The sequence below is a fragment of the Chelonia mydas genome, chromosome 1 (genome assembly GCF_015237465.2).
Source record: "Chelonia mydas isolate rCheMyd1 chromosome 1, rCheMyd1.pri.v2, whole genome shotgun sequence".
Taxonomy (NCBI): Eukaryota; Metazoa; Chordata; order Testudines; family Cheloniidae; genus Chelonia; species Chelonia mydas.
Window position 1 is genome coordinate 201,106,763 of NC_057849.1, and position 23,064 is coordinate 201,129,826.

Genomic DNA, 23,064 nt, shown 5'->3' on the forward strand with positions numbered 1-23,064 from the left:
TACCCTACAGAATTACTTCGGTATAACTACATCACTCAGGAGTGTGAATAATCCACACCCGAGTGACACAGTTACACCAAACTACGTGCCGGTACAGACAGCTCTACGTCAGCGGGACAGCTTCTTGCACCAACATAGTTACCACCTCTCCCAGAATTGCCACCTCTCCCGTCGGCTTACAGCATCTTCATTTAAGCGCTACAGCGATGCAGCTGCATCAGACCTGCCCTCGCTGTGCTGGCTGACACCTCTACAGACACTCAGCTCCTAATGGGTATGGCTTTGACTCAGACAGGAAGAACTCTGGAGTCTGGAAGTAACTCTGGGGAGGAAGGTCAAGGCAGGGGGTGTTTCCCGCCTGGAGGGGGCAAAGTCAGCAGTCGCAGCAGGAGGGGATGAGAGCAGTCTCTGTACTCTCTTCCAGTAATCAGTACACCTGCTGTTACTGCGCTTGTGCCAGTGTCATTGTTCCATGGACTCAGCCTGCTTGTGCTAATTCACATGAAGGAGACCAGCAGGTCGCATAACAATAGTTTGTATGACCTACTCAAACAATTTTGAATACTGAGCAAATTTATAAAAATCCATGTCTGTTCACAACTAATTTGCACACAGATTGTTCTAATATACTTTTCTACAAATAGTTTAGCCAATCAGGCATAATTCCACTGAAGTCAATGAAGTTACACAGGTGAAAACCCAATAGAAGTGCGAGAAGAATAAGGCCCTATAATACTAGCCTCTTAACCCACCCACCTACTGTTTGCAAAAACAGAGAAGCAAATACTTAAATCTTGGCAGAGCAAAAACTGTATCTGAGTTATTGTTCAACTACCAGTGTGTGTGTGGGGTGGGAGAAATCAGAGAAAGGACTCTCCCTACAGAATTTATGTGATGCCTCTCTCTGTGTAGGCTAGGCGTTCAGTGGAAATTCATCTAGGAAATCTTGCTGCAAGCTACTGAGCCTTGGAGTCTAGCTACGTTTGCAAACAAGCAACACATAATGATGAACTGGAAAACTTGAAGTGACCTGTTTCACAAAATGGGCCAGGCATGTCACCTGAGTCTACAGTACTCCTGATTAGCCAGGGGTTTCAAGCGTCTCCCAAGACCTGCTGCATATCGAGGCTATGCTGTAGTGTGTCTGTACCTCTTTTAATCTTAGTTGTCTTAAATGTTTATGATAGCATCAACTGATGCATGCTCATGGGGAGGAGAAAAACCGGTCTCTGGTTTAAACATTAATAGAGTTAATTCTGTCCAATTATAGCATAAAACATTTCAGGAAAGGACAAAGCTCATTGTGGTCCTGTACTTCTGTGCCAAGTCACCCAGTGTAGCTGTAGATATTTTTCTTATCTAATACTAATAATTATGAGAATTTTCAAAAGGGAGCGTTTGTATTTCTATGAATATATTTCTATGAATAATGAGACCATCTACAGTTACATTAGGTCAGATAAAAATCAGAAGGGATGTAAACCCTCATGCTTCAGTGCATAAGACAACCTCTGATTGATGAGGTCAGGAAGTAACTTTCCCCATGGGCAAGTATTCTGTAATCAATCATCCATTATGGGCTTTCTTCCTGTGAAGCATTTGGTACCAGCCATTGCCAGAGACAGCACTCTGAACTAGATCATCACCAAAGCTGGGTCTGATCCAGCCTGGCAATTCCTACGTCTACATTTCTATCTGTAGGCCAATTTATAACTCAAAATTCCAGTGGAGCAGATTTGTATGAATTTTTTTAAAACTTTATTTGCTCCTCAGCTGAGACACTGGGACTGAACCTGCTCACAATGAAGTCAATTGTGACATGAGGCAGATGAGGCCCTTTGTATGCCAGGTTCCAGCCTGGAGCAGTTTTTACAGATGATTTATAAATCACCTGTAGACAGAAGGGTTTGTACGAGAAATGCTAACAGACCATTAACGATAGCAGTGTGGTCGGTAAAATATATTATACTCCAGCACTCTCACCTTTTTGGCCGCTTTCTTCTGGAAATCTGTCATCTTCTGTAAGATGTTGTTCTTCAGTCTTATATACAGCTAAACAAATGAAATACAAACTTGCATGTATAAAAAAAATCCCAAGGCACATCAGCATAAAAATGTCAAAAACCTCAAATCAAGAATTATTTAATTTTCCATTCACAAAATGAAACCAATTATATGACTCAAGGAGCAAACTCGTAATTCAGTAAAATACTATACTAATACTGAAGACAAGACAAGATCCAAAAACAAAACTAGAACAACTACCCCTAAGCCACCCACCTCAACCTCAAGAAGCTGAGTAAAAAAATGGATCTTGCACCAACAAACTTAGGCTCTATCAGACTAGTTGAAGTGAATTCCAAAGCTGAGGACCATTCACTGGGAACAAGCCACTCCCTCCCCAGATAATTAAAATCAACAGACTGTCAACTCATGTGCACTAGCTGATCTCAACTGCCATGAGGGTTCACAGAAAGAGGCATGGGCATCCATTTAGTTATGTACTTATCACTGTAATAGTTGAGTGCCTCATAAATATGGCTTTATCCTTGCAACACCTCTCTGAGGTAGGACATAATTGTCTCCATTTCCCTGATGGGGAGCTGAGGACATCAGTGACTTTCAGACACGAGTTTGCCCCTGAAAGCAACCCACCCAGTTTGAAGTCAATCAAACTTGACTGTTCAGTAAATAGAACATTCTTTACAGCATCTTAATGCAGGCAACCGAGAACCACCAGGCTGCAACCACCTGGAACAGTTATGCCAGATGAATGCGAAGGTTGAGAAAAAGCTCTGTCTCCATTCCAGCCTCAACATGGCAGCTCAGAAGTTCTTAGTGATGCACTGGAACAGTGTGCAGCTTCTGTCCCTGATGCCCTAACACGTACTTCATATATTTTATCTGGTGTAGGTCACATGTACACCAAAATGATCTGAGCAGATGATGCAAACAAAGAGGATGCTTTGGAGACTCAGTACTAATGGGTAAGGACAAAAGTGATCATAATACCCAACTGGCACATTGCTAGAGTGAGCCACTAGATATGGAGTATTCTCCTGTAGAAAAACCTGAAACCTAGCAGGGTCCATCAGCCTTTGTTGGGAACATGGATTGGCCCTGACCTCAAACTGCACATGGTCATGGTCTGATCCTAACAAAGGACCAGCTTTCACCCCTCGGTCTCCAAACAGGATCCAAAGTGCCCAACCCCATGTGCAGAGCCAAAATCTCATGACAGAGGTCTATGATTGACATGCCAACCATGAGATTCCAGCAAAGCCCACAAAAGTAATCATCAGTGTGGACAGCAAAGTCACTTAAGATAAGAGCCTTGTTAGTGGCTCTCTCAAATCAATGCCAAGACCGTGGCTTTCAGTATGGTGGGTACTGCAGCAGCCGACATCACACGAGACGCTGAGGTTGTTTGGGAATACAAGACCCGGGCCACTCCAGACCTGCTGATACACCAAGACCTCAATTCACTGCCACTCTCCTGACTCAACTCCAAGAAGCCCTTCTGGATCCATGCATCAACACTACAGGCCAATGGAAAGAACACAAGTTCTTGCTAGCTTGAATCATGAGCTGCTTGTGACATCTCAAAAAAAAAAAAAAAAAAAGACCTGACTGAAGATCCAGCTAACAAAGTCCTGGAGTTCTGCCTTCCCCTGAGGCAGTGGACTGCACCCAACCACATTCAGAAAAAACTCAGAAGGTGTGGGTATCTCCTCCACAAATGGAAAATCAAAGAATAACCAAATTGTGACTGTGGTGAGGTACAAACCATGCGATACATCAGACAATGGCCCCGCTCACACGTACTGGGTGGCACACGGGGGATCCATCTAGCTACTACAGAAGCATTAGAATGGCTTTTGTACCTCAAGATTCAATTATAATCCCAGCCCACTGCTTTTCAAATGCAAAAGCAGCCTGGGCAATTCCAAGGCCAGAGCAGACAAGAACTCTCTTAGTTCAGGAAAAAGTTCAGAAGTCCAATGAGGAACCCTGTACATCACACCTATTCCCAAATTAACCCCCCCCCCCCCCCATGTTTTACCCCAAAACAACTCTCTCTTTTTCCTTCAAGTCAGGTAGGCCCACACCCACCAGTGACCCCCTCCCAACTTGAAACCTGATACAACAAAAACAGCGACACCTGTCCCTAACATTCATTCCTCGCAGGTACTGAACGCCTGCCAGGGGAACCGAGCTACCGAAGAGCCAGATGAATCATCCAGCCAGGGCTTGTGAAGGGCATTTATCAGCCACAGACCACACATTAAATAGAATCAACCAAAGAGTAGGGTTCCTGCCAGCCAAAGTCCTGTCCTCCCAAGATGAAACGCTTTGATGGGCTCAACAGGGGAAATAAAAGTTCTCGAACTATAAGTCTATGTCTCCGGAATCTCTTACCGTCACTCTCCATGCTCTTCATAACAGGAACACAAGAGCCCAAGGGTTCATAAACAAACCCCCAACAGTGCGTCAACACATTCTGTTCCCAGCAAGAACACTGTTGTGAAGCCTCAACTATGAAGAGCTGCACACAGTGTATAATGAGCCTTAAGGTTAGCATAATGTTTACCTGAGTGATTTGTGGGTATCTGATGGAGAACATTGGAAAGCAAACCTTAAGGGGAAAAAAAAAGAAAGAAAGAAAGCTGATGTGTTATTTGTTATTATTCTTCGCATTATTGTAGTGCCTAGAAGCCCTAGTCATGGAACAGGACACCATTGTTCTCGGTGTTACACAAACACAGAACAACAAGACAGTCCCTGCCCCAAAGAGCTCACAATCTAATGGTGGGGGGTTGGGGGGGTGCAGAGAATAGGCTGTAAATGAGACAGACACATAAAGTAGGGTAAATTTTGGCTCAATAAGTGCACACCAGACAAAATATAATTGACCGGAAGCAGCAGAGCAAATGATAACTGCCTTAATTCTGGCTCCAGCTAGCAAAGTAGAGACATCTCCAAGGAGCTTCCACTTTCGTTATGAGAAAGGGCCCAAAATGGGCAGTGACCAAGAGAGCATATGGTCCATAAGCAATAAATATCTACATATTTGTAGATCCATACCTAGAGCTCCTGCTCCAAACACACACTGATCATTTGATTCCTCCTAGGAGTAAGCTGCATGGAGAGTATCCCTGTTGAGAGGCAGAATGAGAACAGCAGTCTGTGCTGCTTTTGCAGCCAATGAGTTCAGCACTGGAGCTCCTCTGCATGCTGAAGTCCTGCTGAAGTCAATGAGCACTCTACACACAGAGCACCCCTAGGATCGGAGCTATGTCTGTGCTTGCTTCTGAGGGGCACGGTGGGGGGTTAGGCATTTCTTTTCCAAGCCAGTATTCAGCCCATAGTATTAACTGAAAAGTAGTTCGCAGAAGGGGGGGAGGGGAGGAGAGGAGAGGGAATGTTGCTAATGGCAAAGACCTTCCCTTCCTGCTATAGACATGTAATATTTAACTGGCAGCAAAACCAGTATAGTCTCTCTGCACAGGACTCAGGGATCCTCTACCAAAAGGGGGCGTTCAACCCCCTGCATGTCAGGTTCCAAACACAAACACTTGTAGGGACGATGGAGGTCAGAGGCATAACAACTATCTGGATCTACAGCAGGGGTGGGCAAACTTTTTAGCCCGAGGGCCACATCGGGGTGCAAAACTGTATGGAGGGCCTCCCCAAACAGCCTGGCCCCCACCCCCTATCTGCCCCCTCCCACTTCCCACCCCCTGACTGCCCCCCTCAGAACTCCTGACCCATCCACCCCCCCCTGCTCCTTGTCCCCTGACCACCCCCCCAGATCCCACCCCGTATTCAACCCTCCCCCGCTCCCTATCCCCTGACTGCTCCCCCAGCCCCTATCCACCCTCCAAACCGCCCGACAGGGCCCCCGGGACTCCCACGCCTTATCCAACCCCGCCCCGTTCCCCAACCCCTGACCACCCCAGAACCTCCACCCCATCCAACTGCTCCCTGTCCCCTGAGTGCCCCCCAGAACCCTCTACCCAACCCCCCCACTGCCACGCACGCATGCGCCACCCCCTTACCATGCCGCTCAGAGTGGCAGGAGCTCACAGCCCTGCTGCCCAGGTGGCAGCATGGCTGCAGGGGAGGGGGGATAGCGGGGGAGGGGCCGGGGGCTAGCCTCCCTGGCGGGGAGCTGAGAGGCCGGGCAGGATGGTCCCACGGGCTGTAGTTTGCCCACCTCTGATCTACAGGCTGACTCCCCAGACACGCATGCAGAAAGGACACAGAGTGGCCACAGATTCTGGTAAAGCAGCAGCTCCAGAAGAACTGCACCTACTCACACACCTCTCTGTCAGGGTATGCCTGTTGTGGCATGCGTACAGAGCCCAGGATCTCGTCCTAAGGAATTTAAAGTAAATTTGTTCTCAAGTCCTCCAGCCCTATAGAGATGATATAAGCTGGGCTTATTGATTACATAACTAAAATGCATTTTAATGCAGGTAAGCGTATGTTCATCCTACTGAAACTTAGAGTGCAGCAAAATCACACAGCATATGCAAACAAATGAAGTGCTACATACCTTTTCTCCATAGAAAGAGGAGTGCTCCCATGAATAGAAGGAGAAGAAGAAGAACAACAAAAATTGCTATTAAACCATCTCTACCTCTTGAAAGAATGTTGGGACCTTAAAGAAAAATAAAAGAACAAATTGCTAATAAAAGACATTTCCATGTGCTGTAAACAACCTCATTCAAGTCAAAAGTCTATAGAGAAAGTGTGTTTAAAAAGGCACATACCAATGTAAAACTTTTTTAAAAAAGGAATAATTTGAAAACTTTATTGGGCCAAATTCAGTCACCGGTGTCATCCCCACTAGCTCCAGTGGAATTACATCATGGATGACTTTGGCCCAATGATCATAGAATATCAGGGTTGGAAGGGACCTCAGGAGGTCATCTAGTCCAACCCCCTGCTCAAAGCAGGACCAATCCCTAAATGGCCCCCTCAAGGACTGAACTCACAACCCTGGGTTTAGCAGGCCAACGCTCAAACCACTGAGTTATCCCTCCCCAACATGATGGTATGTTACATTATGCTTAAGATATTTTAATAGCTTCCTATCTTTAGAAAGTTAACAAAAGTTTCTATTTTTTAATGTAGGAATTGCCATGCCAGATCACAGTGCACTGTCCAGCCTGCTGTCTTTACCAATAGCTTGTTCCTGATGCTTCAGAGAAAGGGGCAAAAAACCAGCATGCTGGACAGCCATGGAATAACCTGCCCAGGGCGGAAGTTTCTTCCTAACTCCTGTCAGTTAGTAATTGGCTTATGTCCCTAAAGCAGGAGTGGTTATGTTCTATATACATGTTTTATTCTATGCAATAGAACTGTAGATATTCTTTTTATTCCTATAAATGTCTAAACCTGGCCTCAGGCCTAGTCAACACCCCTGAGAGATGTAGTTAAGCTGACCTTAGCCCCAGTGTAAACACCGCTAGGCCAATAGAAGAATTCTCCCATTGACCGAGCAACCACCTCTGGAGGGGATGCGTTTACTACAGCAACGGGACAACCCTTTCCATTGCTGCAGCATGTGTCTACACGACAACAGCATAGCTGCAGCACCATACCTGTACCTCTGTAGTGTAGACAAACCCCATGTGACACTCTGTGGCCCTGAGTTTCACAAGTTAATTAAAACACAGAATCTGCCGATGCAGCGACGAGAGAAAATATTTCCGACCCCAATTTTCTAAAACACCACTGCAAATCCAGATCAGGTCAGTAGTGATTGAAATCATTAGCCTCTGATGACTGCTTGGCAGGTTATGTGAAATGAATTGATAGACTCAATCCAGTTTTTACAGGACAGGTTCCATCATCATAACTGACATTGGTAAACCCCCTTATTGACAGGTTCAGCAGAGAGGCCAAGGTTTACTCTGTCCACGGAGACTGAACTCACTCTTCTCCCTTAGTAGTTCATTCAAAGTAGCAGCTGACAGTTTACACTACTGCTATCCCTGCATTGTATGTTCTGTGCAATGGGATAACTATCAGTCTAGAACCTTTCACCAGCTCTAAAGTCACTTTTAACACCACACAGACCCTGCTATAGTGACTTTTGCATTTTGTTCCCTTTTATGCTCTATGCATAATTTCCTGAGACATCAAGAGGAACACTGCAGTCCAAATGAACATCCCATTTCCCAGCTCGGTCCCTGGTCCCCTCTCACTGTTACAAAGACCTTTTTACGCACATACTTACTCTCCGAGAAGCACGCGCTCAGAGAGATTGAGTCGTTGATTTTTGTTTTGGAGACTTCTTTGATGCAGAAAACTTTCTCTGAAGGGTTTGCGTTTTCTTTAAGTTCGAGAACAGGATTATTAGCATGAATAATTTTTATGTCATCCCGATACCAACTGTAGCGCACATCCTTTGAGAAATGTACCGCACACAATATTCTAATCTGACCATTAGTGACACTGCAATTTAATACCGATGGAGGAGGAGGATCTGGATGAAAAAAAAAAAATCTACATTAGTTTGACTTCACATTGTTTTGCATTTCAAGAGCGCTTTTTCTAGCTGTTTGTGGGTGTAAAGTTTAAAACACAGTCCAGCTGTATAGGGGATATTTGGTTCAGTTGCCAAGCAGCAATAACAATACTTACAGTTCTGTAACACACACAACAAACTTAAGTGTTTAGACTATAGTGGGGGCCCAGCTCTTTTAACAGGACAAAAGCTTTCAAGGTAGCAGGTTCAAGTGCAGATGTCACTATTTTTTACTTCACAATAGGACCAATCCTATGAGCGTTTCCATTCTGTGGAAAGTGCAGTCTCCTGTACTGTGCAGCATTCCCAATTATTTCCATAGGAATTCTTTTGTAGGGAGGCCTTGATGGATCAACCCTCCACTCTTTAAAGGCCTACGGTAAGACTCTGCTTCTCTGCCCTATGGTGCTGCTTTCCCTTACGAAAAGGTACGACAACATTCTATAGTAACGGTAATACAGTATCGGTCCAAGACATCTTACAATAGAAAGTACTATTATTATAAATTATTACCTCTACTGGCCTCAATTCTGTAAGTTGATCCTTGGAGGTGGACCCCTGCATCTGCACAGCAGACACTAAAGCCAATGAGCTTTGCAAAGCTACAGAGAACCACCTGCACGGAACTTGTAGGATATGGGCCTCCAGGCCCAAAGCATGCTAAGTATTTTACTAACAAATAAGGAGAAAAGGCCTCTGCTGACTCTGCAGTTTTGGGATGCTAATGATCGAATACTATTTTTATAAGCATTTTTTTTTAAATCCTGGAGTAGCACCATCAGAACAAAACACAAAATGTGGCACCCACCATTTTAAGCATGTAGCTGAGAACGGCAGGTACAAAAGTGTGTGGGTGCTGTTCTGCCGCTCTCTGGAGACTGGGTCCACAAAAAGAATAAGGGATCGACTGCTACTAGCATCTAGAAAAGCTTCTCTTTAGTTCAAGCAGACTTGATGAACCAAGCTCTTCAGGTGCATGTGTGTATGATTTATTTATTAAATCAGGCCAATTTCTGTCTCAGTCACTTAACTGGAAATTCAGAGCAATTCCAGTCACTTCTACTTAGTTGCTACAGATTTTCACTTGTGTCTCTGAGATACAAACTGGCTTAGTTTGTCTCTTGCCCACAGCATAAGGGTTCACTACAACAGCAAAGGTGTGATCACCACCAACCTAAAAGTCACAACGGTGGCACTGAAAAAAGCAGGTTGTGTATGTGAGTGCAAATACCCACTAGTAGATGCCTCAGGGAAGTGATCTTGAATACAATCAGAGCCAAAATCACTCAGGACTTTAAAAAAAAACCACCAAAAAATAAACAAACAAACAAAAAACCAATGGCCGTTCCATCACTTTCCAGACAGCTACCATAAAGAAAGCAGGGTGGAGCACTTTATGACCAGTGGTGCTCAAAACGCTGCCTGTTGCGAGGATGTCCTAGCTGCAGACTGCACAAATGGAGCAAGTGAGAAATCAGCTATCACAGAAACAGATTTCTTGGCAAGATGAACACAAGAGGAAGTGCTTTCACTTTTGGTCACACCTTTCCCCAGCACCAGTGACAGGGTGTCTCAGTCAAGACTGCCTGATTATGAAACTTGACACACCTGATACAAAGGTCATAAGTAACTTTTCTGGGCCCAGCAGCCAGCAACTTGAAACAGATTATTTATTACAACAAATATTATGACAGAGCTATAGATAAGAGACAGATGGGAAAACGAGAAATGTAAAGCTTATGGGTCAAATTCAGAGATGCTGTAGAAAGTGGTACAAGTTACACACCAGGAAATGGGTGAAAGGAGGGCTAAAAGGGTGTATGTAATTTACGAGCTTGTGGGAGGAGTGGACATGACATAAGTTAAAGTGTGTGGTGGGGGAGAGGGGTTACATTTACATACACCTTCTGATACCCTCCTGTTAGTTGTTTTTCCTGCTGTATTTGTCTTCCAGCCCGAGTCTGCAAGGTATACTACTTTAGACTCCCCCAGGCTCAGTTACACTCTATATCTTACACCACATAGCCTCTGAATTTGTCCCACTGAGCCCTGGTCTACACTAGGGGGGGGATTGATCTAAGTTACGCAACTTCAGCTATGTGAACAAAGTAGCTGAAGTCGATGTACTCAGATCGACTTACCGTGGTGTCTACACCACGGTGAATCGACTGCTGCCGCTCCCCCGTCAACTCTGCCTGTGCCTCTCGCAGCGCTGGAGTACAGGAGTCGATGGGAGAGCGCTCGGGGATTGATTTATCACATCTAGACTAGACGGGTAGTGTAGACATACCCTGAATCTTCTTATGTTATCCCCTATGTTAACATAGGAGTACTTCTCCCTCTGAATCAGAAGCAACTGCCATGGCTACATAAGCCAGCAGGGTTCATGAGGACTGCTTTTCGGTTGGTCCTTAATCTTACTTAACTGTATCACAAATACCAGTGAAATATTAGTTTTTGTTCAGAAAATGCCATGCCTTGTATATGGCCCATGCTTACTAGCTGAATAGCTGAACTAACCACCTTGCAACTAAATAACGAACAAAAGGTGAGGAGCTTGTTTTCTTCAAAGTGAATTTTGTTCCCTAGACCCATCGCTGTACTTCATTACAACATAAAGACATGAATCTGCTGGAGATAATAGAGTGACACTTTCACCTTTTCCATGAGTTTGGATTCTTAAAGTGTTTTTGCTACTGATAAGTTTTCTTGATTTTTTTCTTCTCCATTTTTAAGCTTTTCAGACTTCTGTTGTCATATTACAAGACAATGGGTGACTAATTTAGGAACAAATTACCAAGGGGAGTGGTGGACCATGTGTCTTTGATATCTTCAGATCAAGACTGGATGCCTTTCAGGGAGCTATACTTTAGTCAAACACAAGTTATTGGGTTCAATACAGGGGTAACTGGATGAAATTCTCTGGCCTGTGACATAAGGAGGTCAGACTAGAGATCTAATGGTCCCTGTTGGTCTTAAACCTCCTTACGCTACGAATAATAATACTTTGTGTGGATCCTTCATCTTCATGGAGATTTACAAACATTAATTCTCAAAACCACGCTCTGAGATAGGTGTTAAACTCCTTTTTACACAGGGGAAAACTGAAGAACAGAGAGATTAAAGGTTAAATTTCCAAAAGAGGCCTTGAATTTGTTTGTCTCCATTTTTCAATGTCCATTTCTAGACTCCTTGGGCTTGATTTTCAGCAGTGCTGAGCACTTACAGCTCCTGATGAAGTCAATGGGAGCTGTGGTTCTTTAGGACCTCTAAAAGTCAGACCTAAGGAGTCTAGAAATAGGCACCCAAAAATTAAGGCACATAAAATGAGAGGCTGTTTTTGGAAACTTGGGCCTCAGTGACTTGTCGAGATGGCACAGTGAGTTAATGGCAAAGCTGGAAATTGAATCTCTTGAGTTCTGACTCCCAGTCTGCTACTTTGATTAGCACACCCTCCCTTCTTCAGATATTTGAGCGATTCTCTTTCGCTTGACAAACCAATAATATTGTTGCCCCTCTATTTCTTATTGAATCACAGAAATATAGGGCTGGAAGGGACTTCAAGAAATCATCAAGTCCAGTTTCCAGCTCTGAGGCAGGACCAAGTAAACCTAGACTATCTCTGACAGGCGTTGGCCCAACCTGTTCTGTAAAATCTCCAGTGATGGGGATTCCACAACCTCCCTTGGAAGCCTATTCCAAATTTTATCCACCCTTATAATTACAAAGTTTTTCCTAATATCTAACCTAAATCTCCCTTGCTGCAGATTAAGCCCACTGCTTCTTGTTCCATCTTGAGCAGACATGGAAAACAATTGAACACCATCCTCTTTATAACAGCTCTTAACATATTTGATGACTTGTCAGGGCTCCCCTCAGTCTTTTCTTAAAACTAAGCATACAGTCATTTTAATCTTTCTTCATAGATCAGGTTTTCTAAACCTTTTATAATTTTTGTTGCTATCCTGTGGACTCCCTCCAATCTGTCCACGTCTTTCCAGAAGTGTGGACCTTCATGAGAGAACCTTCCCTCTTATCCCATGACAGCTTAGTTTGCTTAAAAGCCTTTGGTGAGGGACCTTCTCAAAGGCTTTCTGAAAATCCAAGTACACTATATTGACTGGATCACTCTTGTCCATCAGCTTGCTGACACCCTCAGAGAATTCCAATAGATTGGTGAGGCATGATTCCCCTTTACAAAAGCCATGTTGACTCTTCCCCAACATATCGTGTTCATTTGTGTGACTGATAATTTTGTTCTTTACTATAGTTTCAACCAATTTGCCTGGTTCTGAAGTTAAGCTTACTGGCCTGTAATTGCCACGATTACCTCTGGAGCCTTTTTTAAAAATAACCATTACATTAGCTTCCCTCTAAGTCATTTGGTACAGAGAATGATTTAAGCAATAGGTTACATACTACAGTTAGTAGTTCTGCAATTTCATATTTGAATTCCTTCAGAACTCTTGGGTGATGTGATGGGCGTCCGCCCTACACTGGGCAGGAAAGGGTGAATAGAGATGTAGAGAGGCTGTGTGAAAAGCAGCTAATAGGAGAGGGGCTGTGAGGAGCGGCCAATCAGGGCCCAGCAGCCCCATATAAGAAGAGCTTCAGGGCAGAGCAGAATCAGTAGCTACCTGGAGCTCAAGGAGGGAAAATTGTCCCTGGAGTAGGCTGCAACCCTGTAGCACCTTGGACCAGAGTAATGCAGGCAGGAACCTGGGGAGAAGAGAAGGAACTCCAGATGGGCTGCTGCAACTGAGGAGGGTGCTGTGGCTGCAGGGAAATGGCTCAGGGAAATGCAGCAATAGCAGAGTCAAAGGGGTGTAGCAGGAGGCTGCGATCGACAGGGTCACTGGACTGGCATCTGGAGTAGTGGTTGAGGCTGGCTGCCCCCCACTTGCCACTGGGGAAGTGGCAGGATAAGTGACTGCAGTTGCCACTGGGGAAGTGGCTAGACTACTGAGGAGCTAAACCTCCCCTGGAAGGGGGGAACATGGATAGTGACACGGCCGGAGGGCCGAGCCATGAAGAGGAGGCTGCAGTTCCTGACGCTGCAAGGGGGTTGCAGGAGGACTGCGAAGAAGGAGTCACAGGGTGCAGGACAATGGACAGGGGCGTTGATCTCAAACTAATCTCTGGAGGAAGTGCCAGTCCGGTGGTAAGTGATGCATTCCATGACAGGTGAACACCATCTGATTCTGGTAACTTACTATGGTTTAATTTATCAATTTGTTCCAAAACCACCTCTTTTGACACCTCAGTCTGGAACAGTTCCTCAGATTTGACACCTTAAAAGAATGGCTCGTGTGGGAATCTCCCTCTCATCCTCTGCAGTGAATACTGAGGCAAAGAATTCATTTAGCTTCTCTGCAGTGTCCTTGTCTTCCTTGAATGCTCCTTTAGCACCTCGATCCTCCAGTGGCTCCACTGACTATTTGGCAGGCTTCCTGCTTCTGAGGTACTTAAATTTTTTGTTCTTAGTTTGTGTCTTTAGCTAGGTGCTCTTAATTCTTTCTACACCTGCCTTATTATTCTTTTACATTTGACTTGCCAGAGTTTAATACTTTCTATTTTCCTCACTAGGATTTGATTTCCAATTCTTAAAGAATGCCTTTTAGCCTCTAACTGCCTCTTTTACTGTTTAACCATAGTGGCATTTTTTGGTCCTCTTACAATTTTTTTTTTCTTTGGGGTATACATTTAGTTTGAATCTCTCTAAGGGTGTTTTTAAATAGTCTCCATGTTTGCAGGCATTTCACGCCTTGTGACTTTTCCTTTTAATTTCCTTTTAACTAGCTTCCTCATTTTTGTGTAGTTCTCCTTTTTTAATGCCACTCTGGTGGGTTTCTTTGGCATTTCCCCCCAGAATAGTCCTTATGGCTGATTATGGTCACCTTTTGTTTCAGGATAAGATTTCATCACAGTATTTGCTATAAAGTCTTGCTTCTTGTATGGACTGCAAACTAAATTGTGTAAGGTTCTTTTGTAATCCCTTTAGTAACCATATAATCCTTTCCAAAATGTTATCCTGCCTGAAAGTCTCTGTAAAATTGTTTGTGAGTAAAGGATGTGTGCATGGTTAAGGATGAGTGTGAAAGCCATCACAAATGTCCAGATGGTCAAGAAAAAGTGAAAGACTTGGAAACACAAGGAGACAATCAGAAAACATCCATTGTCTCTGACGCTAAACATGTTAGCACCACTGACTACCTCAGAGGTGAGGCAGGCACCCCCGAAGGCGAGACAACAAATAGGAGATAACGATGGGAAGCCCAACAATAACCATCAAATGATAACAGCGGAAAACCCCAAGATTAACACCATTTAAGGACTAACGATTACAGAATAACACTGCAAAATCCATAGACTAAAGTGGAAATTTACAAGTATAAAGCTGGGGTGTTTTGCCATAGAACTCTGGGTTCAGTCCTGCAAAGCCTCGGAGCAGGACCAACAGAGCCCAGCTTCTCACTCGTGCTCAATCTAACTGGCCATTAGATTAACTCAAGCTACGACAGACTGGTAACTATAAAGACCATCTGCAGGACGTGTGTGTGTGTGTGTGTTGTGTAATTGAATTCATATGCTAATTGTTGTATTTTCAATAAACGCAGCGTGTTGCCTTCTCCCCTATAAAAAGATCCCGTGTGCTTTGTATTAGCATAACATACATTCTGCTGGAGAGGTGCTGCAGTTACACCTTTCACCCACCAGGGGTTTCTGGGGTGCCAGAGCAGAGAGCAGCCAGTCCCAAGCAGGAGCAGCCCCAGCTGTGGATAGTGAAGAGAAGAGGCTGCATTCCTCACAGCACCCTGCCCATGGGGCCAGGTCAGGAGGCATGGGATGGGGGGGACAGACAGCGTGGGGCATATGTGGTTACTGAAGGGTCACAGACTGGGGTTCAGAAGGGCAAGTGGGGGCAACAGGGCAACATGGGGGCAGGGGAAGGGGGTGAAGGGCCACATGGGGGGAGGAGTGTGGCTGAGTGCAGGTGCAGGGAAACATGGGAACAGGAAGGTGCAATGGGGACGGGGGGCAGATATGTCTCACTGAATGAGAGTGGTTAGGGGTCAGCCAGGGTCTGTATGGGAGAGGCTCCCTAACAATTTCCCCCTTCCCTCACAAAAAAACTATGTTCCATACTTCTCACACCCAACGACCCTCTAAGTTCATACCCAGGCTCCTTCCCAACAATTACTTCCCTCAACTCCTCTGTCACACCTGACTCCCCCAGGCCTTGCACTGCTTCTGAGGGGTGAGGGAAATAAGTTTGTGTGTTGTAGTTTAAATGTATTATTACTCAAAGTTCTGTATTACTATGCCGAGGAAGGAATCTATTTGTCAAAACACATTTGAATCTTTTTTGTTGTCTGTATTGTTACAAACATACTTGCAGACAGGTATCTTGAAATAAAATTAACAACACAATTGAAACTGGCGTGACTATATTTTGTTATTTGGACAATTAAAATATGAAGAATTTAATTTTTTGGTGCAGAATTCCCCCAGGAGTAAAAGGACCTATGTTAGGAGCAAGAGAAAGATGAACGAAAGTGTATTTCAAGAACCTCTTATTGGCTTTTTGTCCCTTATTAGGTATAATTCATTTTATGTCTTATCCTTTCTAATTTTGTCCCTACATGCTTATACCATTCTTTAGTACTCCTCCTTAGTGGTTTGACAAAAGTTTCCTCTTCTTGTAATATTCTTTTTTGGATTTTTCAGGTCATTAAAGAGCTCCTGCTGGAGCTACATTGGCCTCTTACTATTATCTTTCCTTCGCATTGTGATAGTTTACAGTTAACTTCTTTTCACTTTTTAAGGAGACAACAGCTGCAAATCGTTTTTACTACTTATCCACTACTTACCCAATACTTCAAATACAAATTTTGTATACTGGAGCTGGTTATCGTCAGCAGTTAGAACCTGTGCCTCATACTCTGCAGCATCATGAAGGTTTAACTTTTTGATGGTCAAATTGCCAGAAGATGTGTCAAGCTGTCCTCTTTCTTCAAAGCTAGAAAAATACGTAAGCAACCCACCACTTTCCCATTCAGCCACTTTATTTTTTCTTTTCATCCAGGTAATTTCGCGTATAGCACCCTTAAATTTTGGTGAAAAAGTAAACTCTTCTCCCACAATCGCAAACACAGACTCTTGATCTTGAGACCGGGTGCATACTATGCCAAAAAAGAAAATACATTTAATCAGTCCCCAGTTATCTAAACTATTGTTTGAGTCATTCTGTATCTATTATATATAATATTACACACAAACTATGGTAAAAGAACATTAAGACTGCAAAGTCAAGCACATAAAAGTTAGGAAGTCCTCAAATTAAGGTTGCCCAGGTATGAATTGTGACTTTTTTTTCAAAGGCTTATAACTTGTCCAAATTCAATCTGATTTTCACAAGGATGTAAAAGGCACATCCTTGACACAAAGGCCCCCTCTTCCTTGCCAAATTTCAAGTCCCTACTCCAAAAGCATGGGGCACCAGCACTGTTCAAAGAAAAGGTCACCAGAATTTAATATGGGCAAAACAATGTATCGTCCCCCCCCCAAACACTAGCCTTGTTCTCAGAAACATCTGAACCATTTTGGCTAAAATCTTCCAAAAATTTTCAGCCTGAAGTAGACACTTTTCAGATCAGAAACACACTTTAAATAATTGCACAGGTTTATAAGATTTTGGGCTTTTTCCAACAGAAGAAATATATTGGTGCTGCAGGAAAGCATCAGAAACACACGGTGATATCACAGATTTTATGATTAAATATAGTGATGTCTCATAAATGATCAGTACAAGGTAATGTGGGGGTGGTCATTCACATCCAGCCCTCCCCCAATTGCGTTCGGGACAGCAAAAATATCCTTGCTGTGTACTTTACATTTTGTCCGTCAATAACTCTGGGGAAGTGTTGAGCTTCACTGCCTTTTGTTGATAGAAATTCTAGACATATTTGGCATTTCTTAATCAGAGTGGGATGAAAATACTGAATGTGACAGAATTATTCCTGGCTGCTTGATACCAGCATTTCCAGGATGGCCCCACAAAATTGGAGGCAGATGGCAACCTTGCATGGTTTCTTTTAGGAACAGGTGAAGGTTTGTTGTGATCATAGTAGCATAGCAGAGGCTGGCAAACTATACTTCATGCCTTCTATGGCACTGGCTCACTGGCTTTGGTTAGATTTGGTTACTGATAAAATGGTGAATGTTTTGTATTCTGGGTTTTTAATTTTTGTTTTTCAAAGAAAAGTATCAGTCACAAGTTCTGTCTGGTTTACCTACTTTAAAGTAAGATTTGGAATTTTGGCAGGTGCTTAAATAACTAGTAATATTTCTCATGAAATATCGGATAGGTGACATTTTCCTCCCTCTGCCTGGAGAGAGAACTCCTAAGGATAAGGAATATATATCAGGTGCCTCTCAGCCTTTAACACTAATCAAATAGAAACCTATCTGTACTGAAAATTACCCATTTGAAAATCATTCATCAGATGATAAGAAAAGGGATCATTGCTATCAGAACATTAAGCTAATTTGACCAAAATGGATGTTTTGAAACATGAATTCTGATTCACAGTGTGGTTGAAGCTCTTTGCCACAAAAGCCCTGCTTTGGCCACTTGATATGTCTAACTATATTTTTGGTGTGAACAAAGCGAGCCTCCCAGCCTGGGTCGACAGAATTGGGCTATTGGGACTTGTGCTAGTGCCCTAAAACTAGCTGTATAGACAGCGTTTCAAGTGTGGCTTGGGATCTGAAGCCCACTCCCTCCCTAGACTCTAGGGCCCAAGCTCCAGCCTGAGCCACAGCTTAAAAGAGGTGTCTCTGTAGCTACAGGCATGAGCCGGGGCTAGCCTGAGTCTGTCAACCTGTCTGCGAGGCTTGCTCCTGTTCACTCCAAAATGCAGTGTAGCTACTGCACAAGATAGCAACTCCCCTATCAAGTGGCCAAAGCAGGGCTTTTGTGGCAAAGAGCTGTGAACCATGGGGGCCAAAGAGCTGTTTGTGCAGCTCAGAGAAGAAATTGACCCATAGCAACTTACTCCAGAAAGGCTGGGTTAGTTTGACAATAGACATATTAACCAAATTAGGTTTTTTTTCCCTCCCTTGTCATCCAGCAAAGGGGAAAAAAGGATTTGTGCCCCTTTTTGCTTATTTTTTTAATCTATAAAGAAAGGCTGTAAAGGTGGTTGGTTGGTTGGTTTGTTTAGGGGTTTTTGCCTATATTTTTTACATTAGAAATTCAGGTCTTGTCTACCCTGTTTATCCTGGACAACTCAAAGGAGAATTGATGGTTATATGGGATGACTTCATCATAGATATGAAGCAATGAAACCCGAATAATTGAGAGGGAAAGGAATTTTCATTCAGACTGTTTAAAACTCTTTGGTTTTGTTAACACCTATTTAATTCAGTTGGAAGAAAATATCTGTTTAATAAAGAGTCAATTTTCCTGCCCCTACAGTTAAAAACGGAAACAACTCCCAATAGAGCTGAGTCACCCAGGGAAACATCCTACAAAATCAAAGACCAGATGTTCCTCATATTTGTAAGGTAAAAGCAAGCGGAATTAAAAAAAACAAAAAAACCTGGATGTTTTGTTTAAAAAATTATCAGGTTTTCCTTACCTATCATGAAAAAACAAAAGGAGGGCAGAAGACAAATTTTTTTTTTTCAGGTCTCCTTTAAATTGTGGGGAAAGAAAGTGTATTTGCTCTACCATGAGAGATACGCACCACTATCCTTCTGTCCACTTAACAACACAGAATAAAGTACCTCTCTATTTCATACAGGCTGCATCCATTTTAAGAACATTCACATCTCCTCTTCTCCAAACTGAAGGAGAAACAAAAGGAAACCCTCCCTCCCCTAACCTAAGTACTGAGGAAATATAGCAAAAGTCAAATGAGTTTAGGAAAAGAGTAAGATTTTTAAATGTCAGGTAAAAGACAGATAAAATAGTCCAGGAACAATAAAAAAAGAGTTTCCTAACTCTTGAGAGCGCATCCACCAGCCAATGTGTCCACATGTCGCAGTGTGAGTGTGTGGAAACATTACTTCTTCAACATATCTATTTACTTCTCCTCTGTGATCTTGGCATGAAACTCTGGCCCTGCTGAAGTCAATGGGAGACTTCAATAAAGCCAGGATTTCACTCTTGGTATATTTCAGAGTAACAGCCGTGTTAGTCTGTATTCGCAAAAAGAAAAGGAGTACTTGTGGCACCTTAGAGACTAACCAATTTATTTGAGCATGAGCTTTCGTGAGCTACAGCTCACTTCATCGGATGCATACTCTTGGTATACTCATTTGAGCTCTGATCCTGCAACTTGTTTCACATGGACAGACTCTTGCACCCATGCAGAGTAAAATGTATTCAGTGGGGTTCTGAGAGTGTGCGAAGCTCTGTAGATGAACAAGTGGCAGGAACAGGGCCTTATTTGCTCTAGAAATGCCACTGTGCCTCTACTGTGTGCACTTGGCATTTCTAGAGCATTATCACCTTGCCACTTTCATCATCAGTGCCATTTTGGACAAACACTGGCAAGGGCAGGGGACAAAAATAGACAGACTCAGAAAGACAAAGCAGATATAGTGTGGCTTTAAATTCTTTTAAAGGAGGAGGCACTTAGATACTATGGTGTGGGGGGCCATAGAGGTGGCAGCTGGTGAGCTGCGATTGCAGTTCGTGATTAGCTAATAATTGTGCCCACCCTACTATTTTTGTTACCCTGTCGCCCCCACCCTGATCCCCTTATTTGCCTCATCCACCTGTTATGTGCTCTTTTAAAATGTAAGCTCTCTGGGGCATGGAATGGCATTTGCTATATGTTTCTTCAGGGTCTAGCACAGTGGGGCCTTGACGTGGTTGGCCTGTAGGTGCCACTGCAATTTATTTTAATTAATATTTACTTATTCAGATAATTTGCTATCTTTCAAAGTGAATAACTGAAACCAATATGATACTGCAATATAATTTATGATACTGACACATCCAGATCTACATCATTGCCCAAAAAAACTGCTGAAAATCAAGCAGACACCAAGATCCTGACCCTGCAATTAGATGCATGAGGGTGGATTCCTGAGTACATGCAGAACACCACTGACTTCATTTGGTGCAAGTGCAGGGGTCCATCCACAGAGATCCAGTTGCAGAATAGGAGCCCACAACGGTTATTAAATGAGGGAGGCTTATCTCCAGAGACCTTATATGGAGCCCGGGGAATGTAATCCCAAGGGATGGTTTGAAACATTTAGCAACAGAGCAAAGACAACATCATAACAAAAGGTAACTTTGTTCTTATATCCCGTTTTATGGACTCAGGAAACTCCCAATTAAACACAAAAAGTCACAAGCAAGTCTCCTATGTGAAAATAATTAAATTAATACAAATCGTGAATCAGAATTCATGTTTCAAAACATCCATTTTGGTCAAGTTAGCTTAATGTTCTGATAGCAACGATCCCTTTTCTTATCATCTGATGAATGATTTTCAAATGGGTAATTTTCAGTACAGATAGGTTTCTATTTGATTAGTGTTAAAGGCTGAGAGGCACCTGATATATATTCCTTATCCTTAGGAGTTCTCTCTCCAAGCAGAGGGAGGAAAATGTCACCTATCTGATATTTCATGAGAAATATTACTAGTTATTTAAGCACCTGCCAAAATTCCAAATCTTACTTTAAAGTAGGTAAACCAGACAGAACTCGTGACTGATAATTTTTGTTTTTCAAAGAAAAGTAAAAACCCAGAATACAAAACATTCACCATTTTATCAGTAACCAAATCTAACCAAAGCCAATGAGCCAGTGCCATAGAAGGCATGAAGTATAGTTTGCCAGCCTCTGCAATGCTACTATGATCACAACAAACTTTCACCTGTTCCTAAAAGAAACCATGCAAGGTTGCCATCTGCCTCCAATTTTGTGGGGCCATCCTGGAAATGCTGGTATCAAGCAGCCAGGAATAATTCTGTCACATTCAGTATTTTCATCCCACTCTGATTAAGAAATGCCAAATATGTCTAGAATTTCTATCAACAAAAGGCAGTGAAGCTCAACACTTCCCCAGAGTTACTGACAGACAAAATGTAAAGTACACAACAAGTTTCAGAGTAGCAGCCATGTTAGTCTGTATTCGCAAAAAGAAAAGGAGTACTTGTGGCACCTTAGAGACTAACCAATTTATTTGAGCATAAGCTTTCGTGAGCTACAGCTCACTTCACCGGATGCATAAAAGTGGAAAATGCAGTGAGGATGTTTTTATACACACAGACCATGAAAAAATGGGTGTTTATCACTTCAAAAGGTTTTCTCTCCCCCCACCCCACTCTTCTGCTGGTAATAGCTTATCTAAAGTGATCACTCTCCTTACAATGTGTATGATAATCAAGGTGGGCCATTTCCAGCACAAGGGGAAATAGGTTACCTTGCATAATGACTTAGCCGCTCCCAGTCTCTATTCAAGCCTAAGTTAATTGTATCCAATTTGCAAACAACAAGGATATTTTTGCTGTCCCGAACGCAATTGGGGGAGGGCTGGATGTGAATGAACACCACCACATTACCTCATACTGATCATTTATGAGACATCACTATATTTAATCATAAGATCTGTGATATCACCATGTGTTTCTGATGCTTTCCTGCAGCACCAATGTATTTCTTCTGTTGGAAAAAGCCCAAAATCTTATAAACCTGTGCAATTATTTAAAGTGTGTTTCTGATCTGAAAAGTGGCTCTGAAATATTCACATCCTGGGGTCCTGTTGTCTCTCTGGGTAAATCTACACGACAGCAGCACAGCTGCAGTACTGTAGCGTAGATGCTCCCTACATCAACCGAAGGGGTTTTCTCGTCAATGTAGGTAATATAGAAAGCAGCTTTCCATCAACCTAGCCGTGTCTTCACTAGGAGTTAGGTTAACCTAACTCAGAGGTGGGCAAACTACGGCCCGCGGGACCATCCTGCCCCTGAGCTCCTGGCCTGGGAGGCTGTCCCCCCTCCCCAGTGCAGCGCAATGCTCTGGACGGCTGGGCTGCAGAGCCTGGCCTGACCCAGTGCTCTATGCCGTGCGGCGCGGCTGCCTGTCCTGGTGCAGCCACACTGCCAGCCACCAGTGCTCCAGGCAGTGCAGTAAGGGGACAGGGAGCAGGAGGGGGGTTGGATAGAGGGCAGGGCAGTTGCGGGGGCGGGGGGTGGTCAGGGGCGTGGATGGGGTCGGGATGGTCAGAGGGCAGGGAGCGGGGGTTGAATGGGAAAAGGAGTCCCAGGGGGGTAGTGAGGAAGGAGAGGAGGGGTTGGATGGGGCGGCAGGGAGTGGTCAGGGGACAGGGAGCGGGGGGGACGGATGGGGCAGGGGTCCTGGGGGGGGGCAGTCAGGGAGGGGGGGGGTTGAATGGGGTGGTGTGGGGCAGTTAGGGGCAAGGGGTCCAGGGACAGTCAAAGAAAAGGGGTGGTTGGATGGGGCAGGGGTCTCAGGGGGGCAGTCAGGAAGAAGGGGGGGG

The 23,064-nt window shown here is 43.8% G+C and overlaps 1 protein-coding gene across 7 annotated transcripts in view; it reads right to left on the reverse strand.

Annotated features, from left to right (window-relative positions):
* Positions 1-23,064, reverse strand: part of CD58 (CD58 molecule) — a 42,306-nt gene that overhangs the window by 17,056 nt on the left and 2,186 nt on the right. For 6 of the 7 annotated variants that reach the window (XR_006288106.1, XM_037909550.2, XM_037909545.2 and 3 more), the window contains exons 2-6: positions 16,411-16,722; positions 8,249-8,497; positions 6,560-6,664; positions 4,592-4,636; positions 1,984-2,052 (exon numbers count right to left, since the gene is read on the reverse strand). Coding sequence is in view for 6 of the 7 variants with exons in the window: in XM_037909550.2 (XP_037765478.1) it covers positions 1,984-2,052; positions 4,592-4,636; positions 6,560-6,664; positions 8,249-8,497; positions 16,411-16,722 (780 nt within the window). In the remaining variant the exon portion in view is untranslated. The remainder of the gene's footprint in view (positions 1-1,983; positions 2,053-4,591; positions 4,637-6,559; positions 6,665-8,248; positions 8,498-16,410; positions 16,723-23,064) is intronic. The other variant, XM_043538720.1, reaches the window with a different exon arrangement.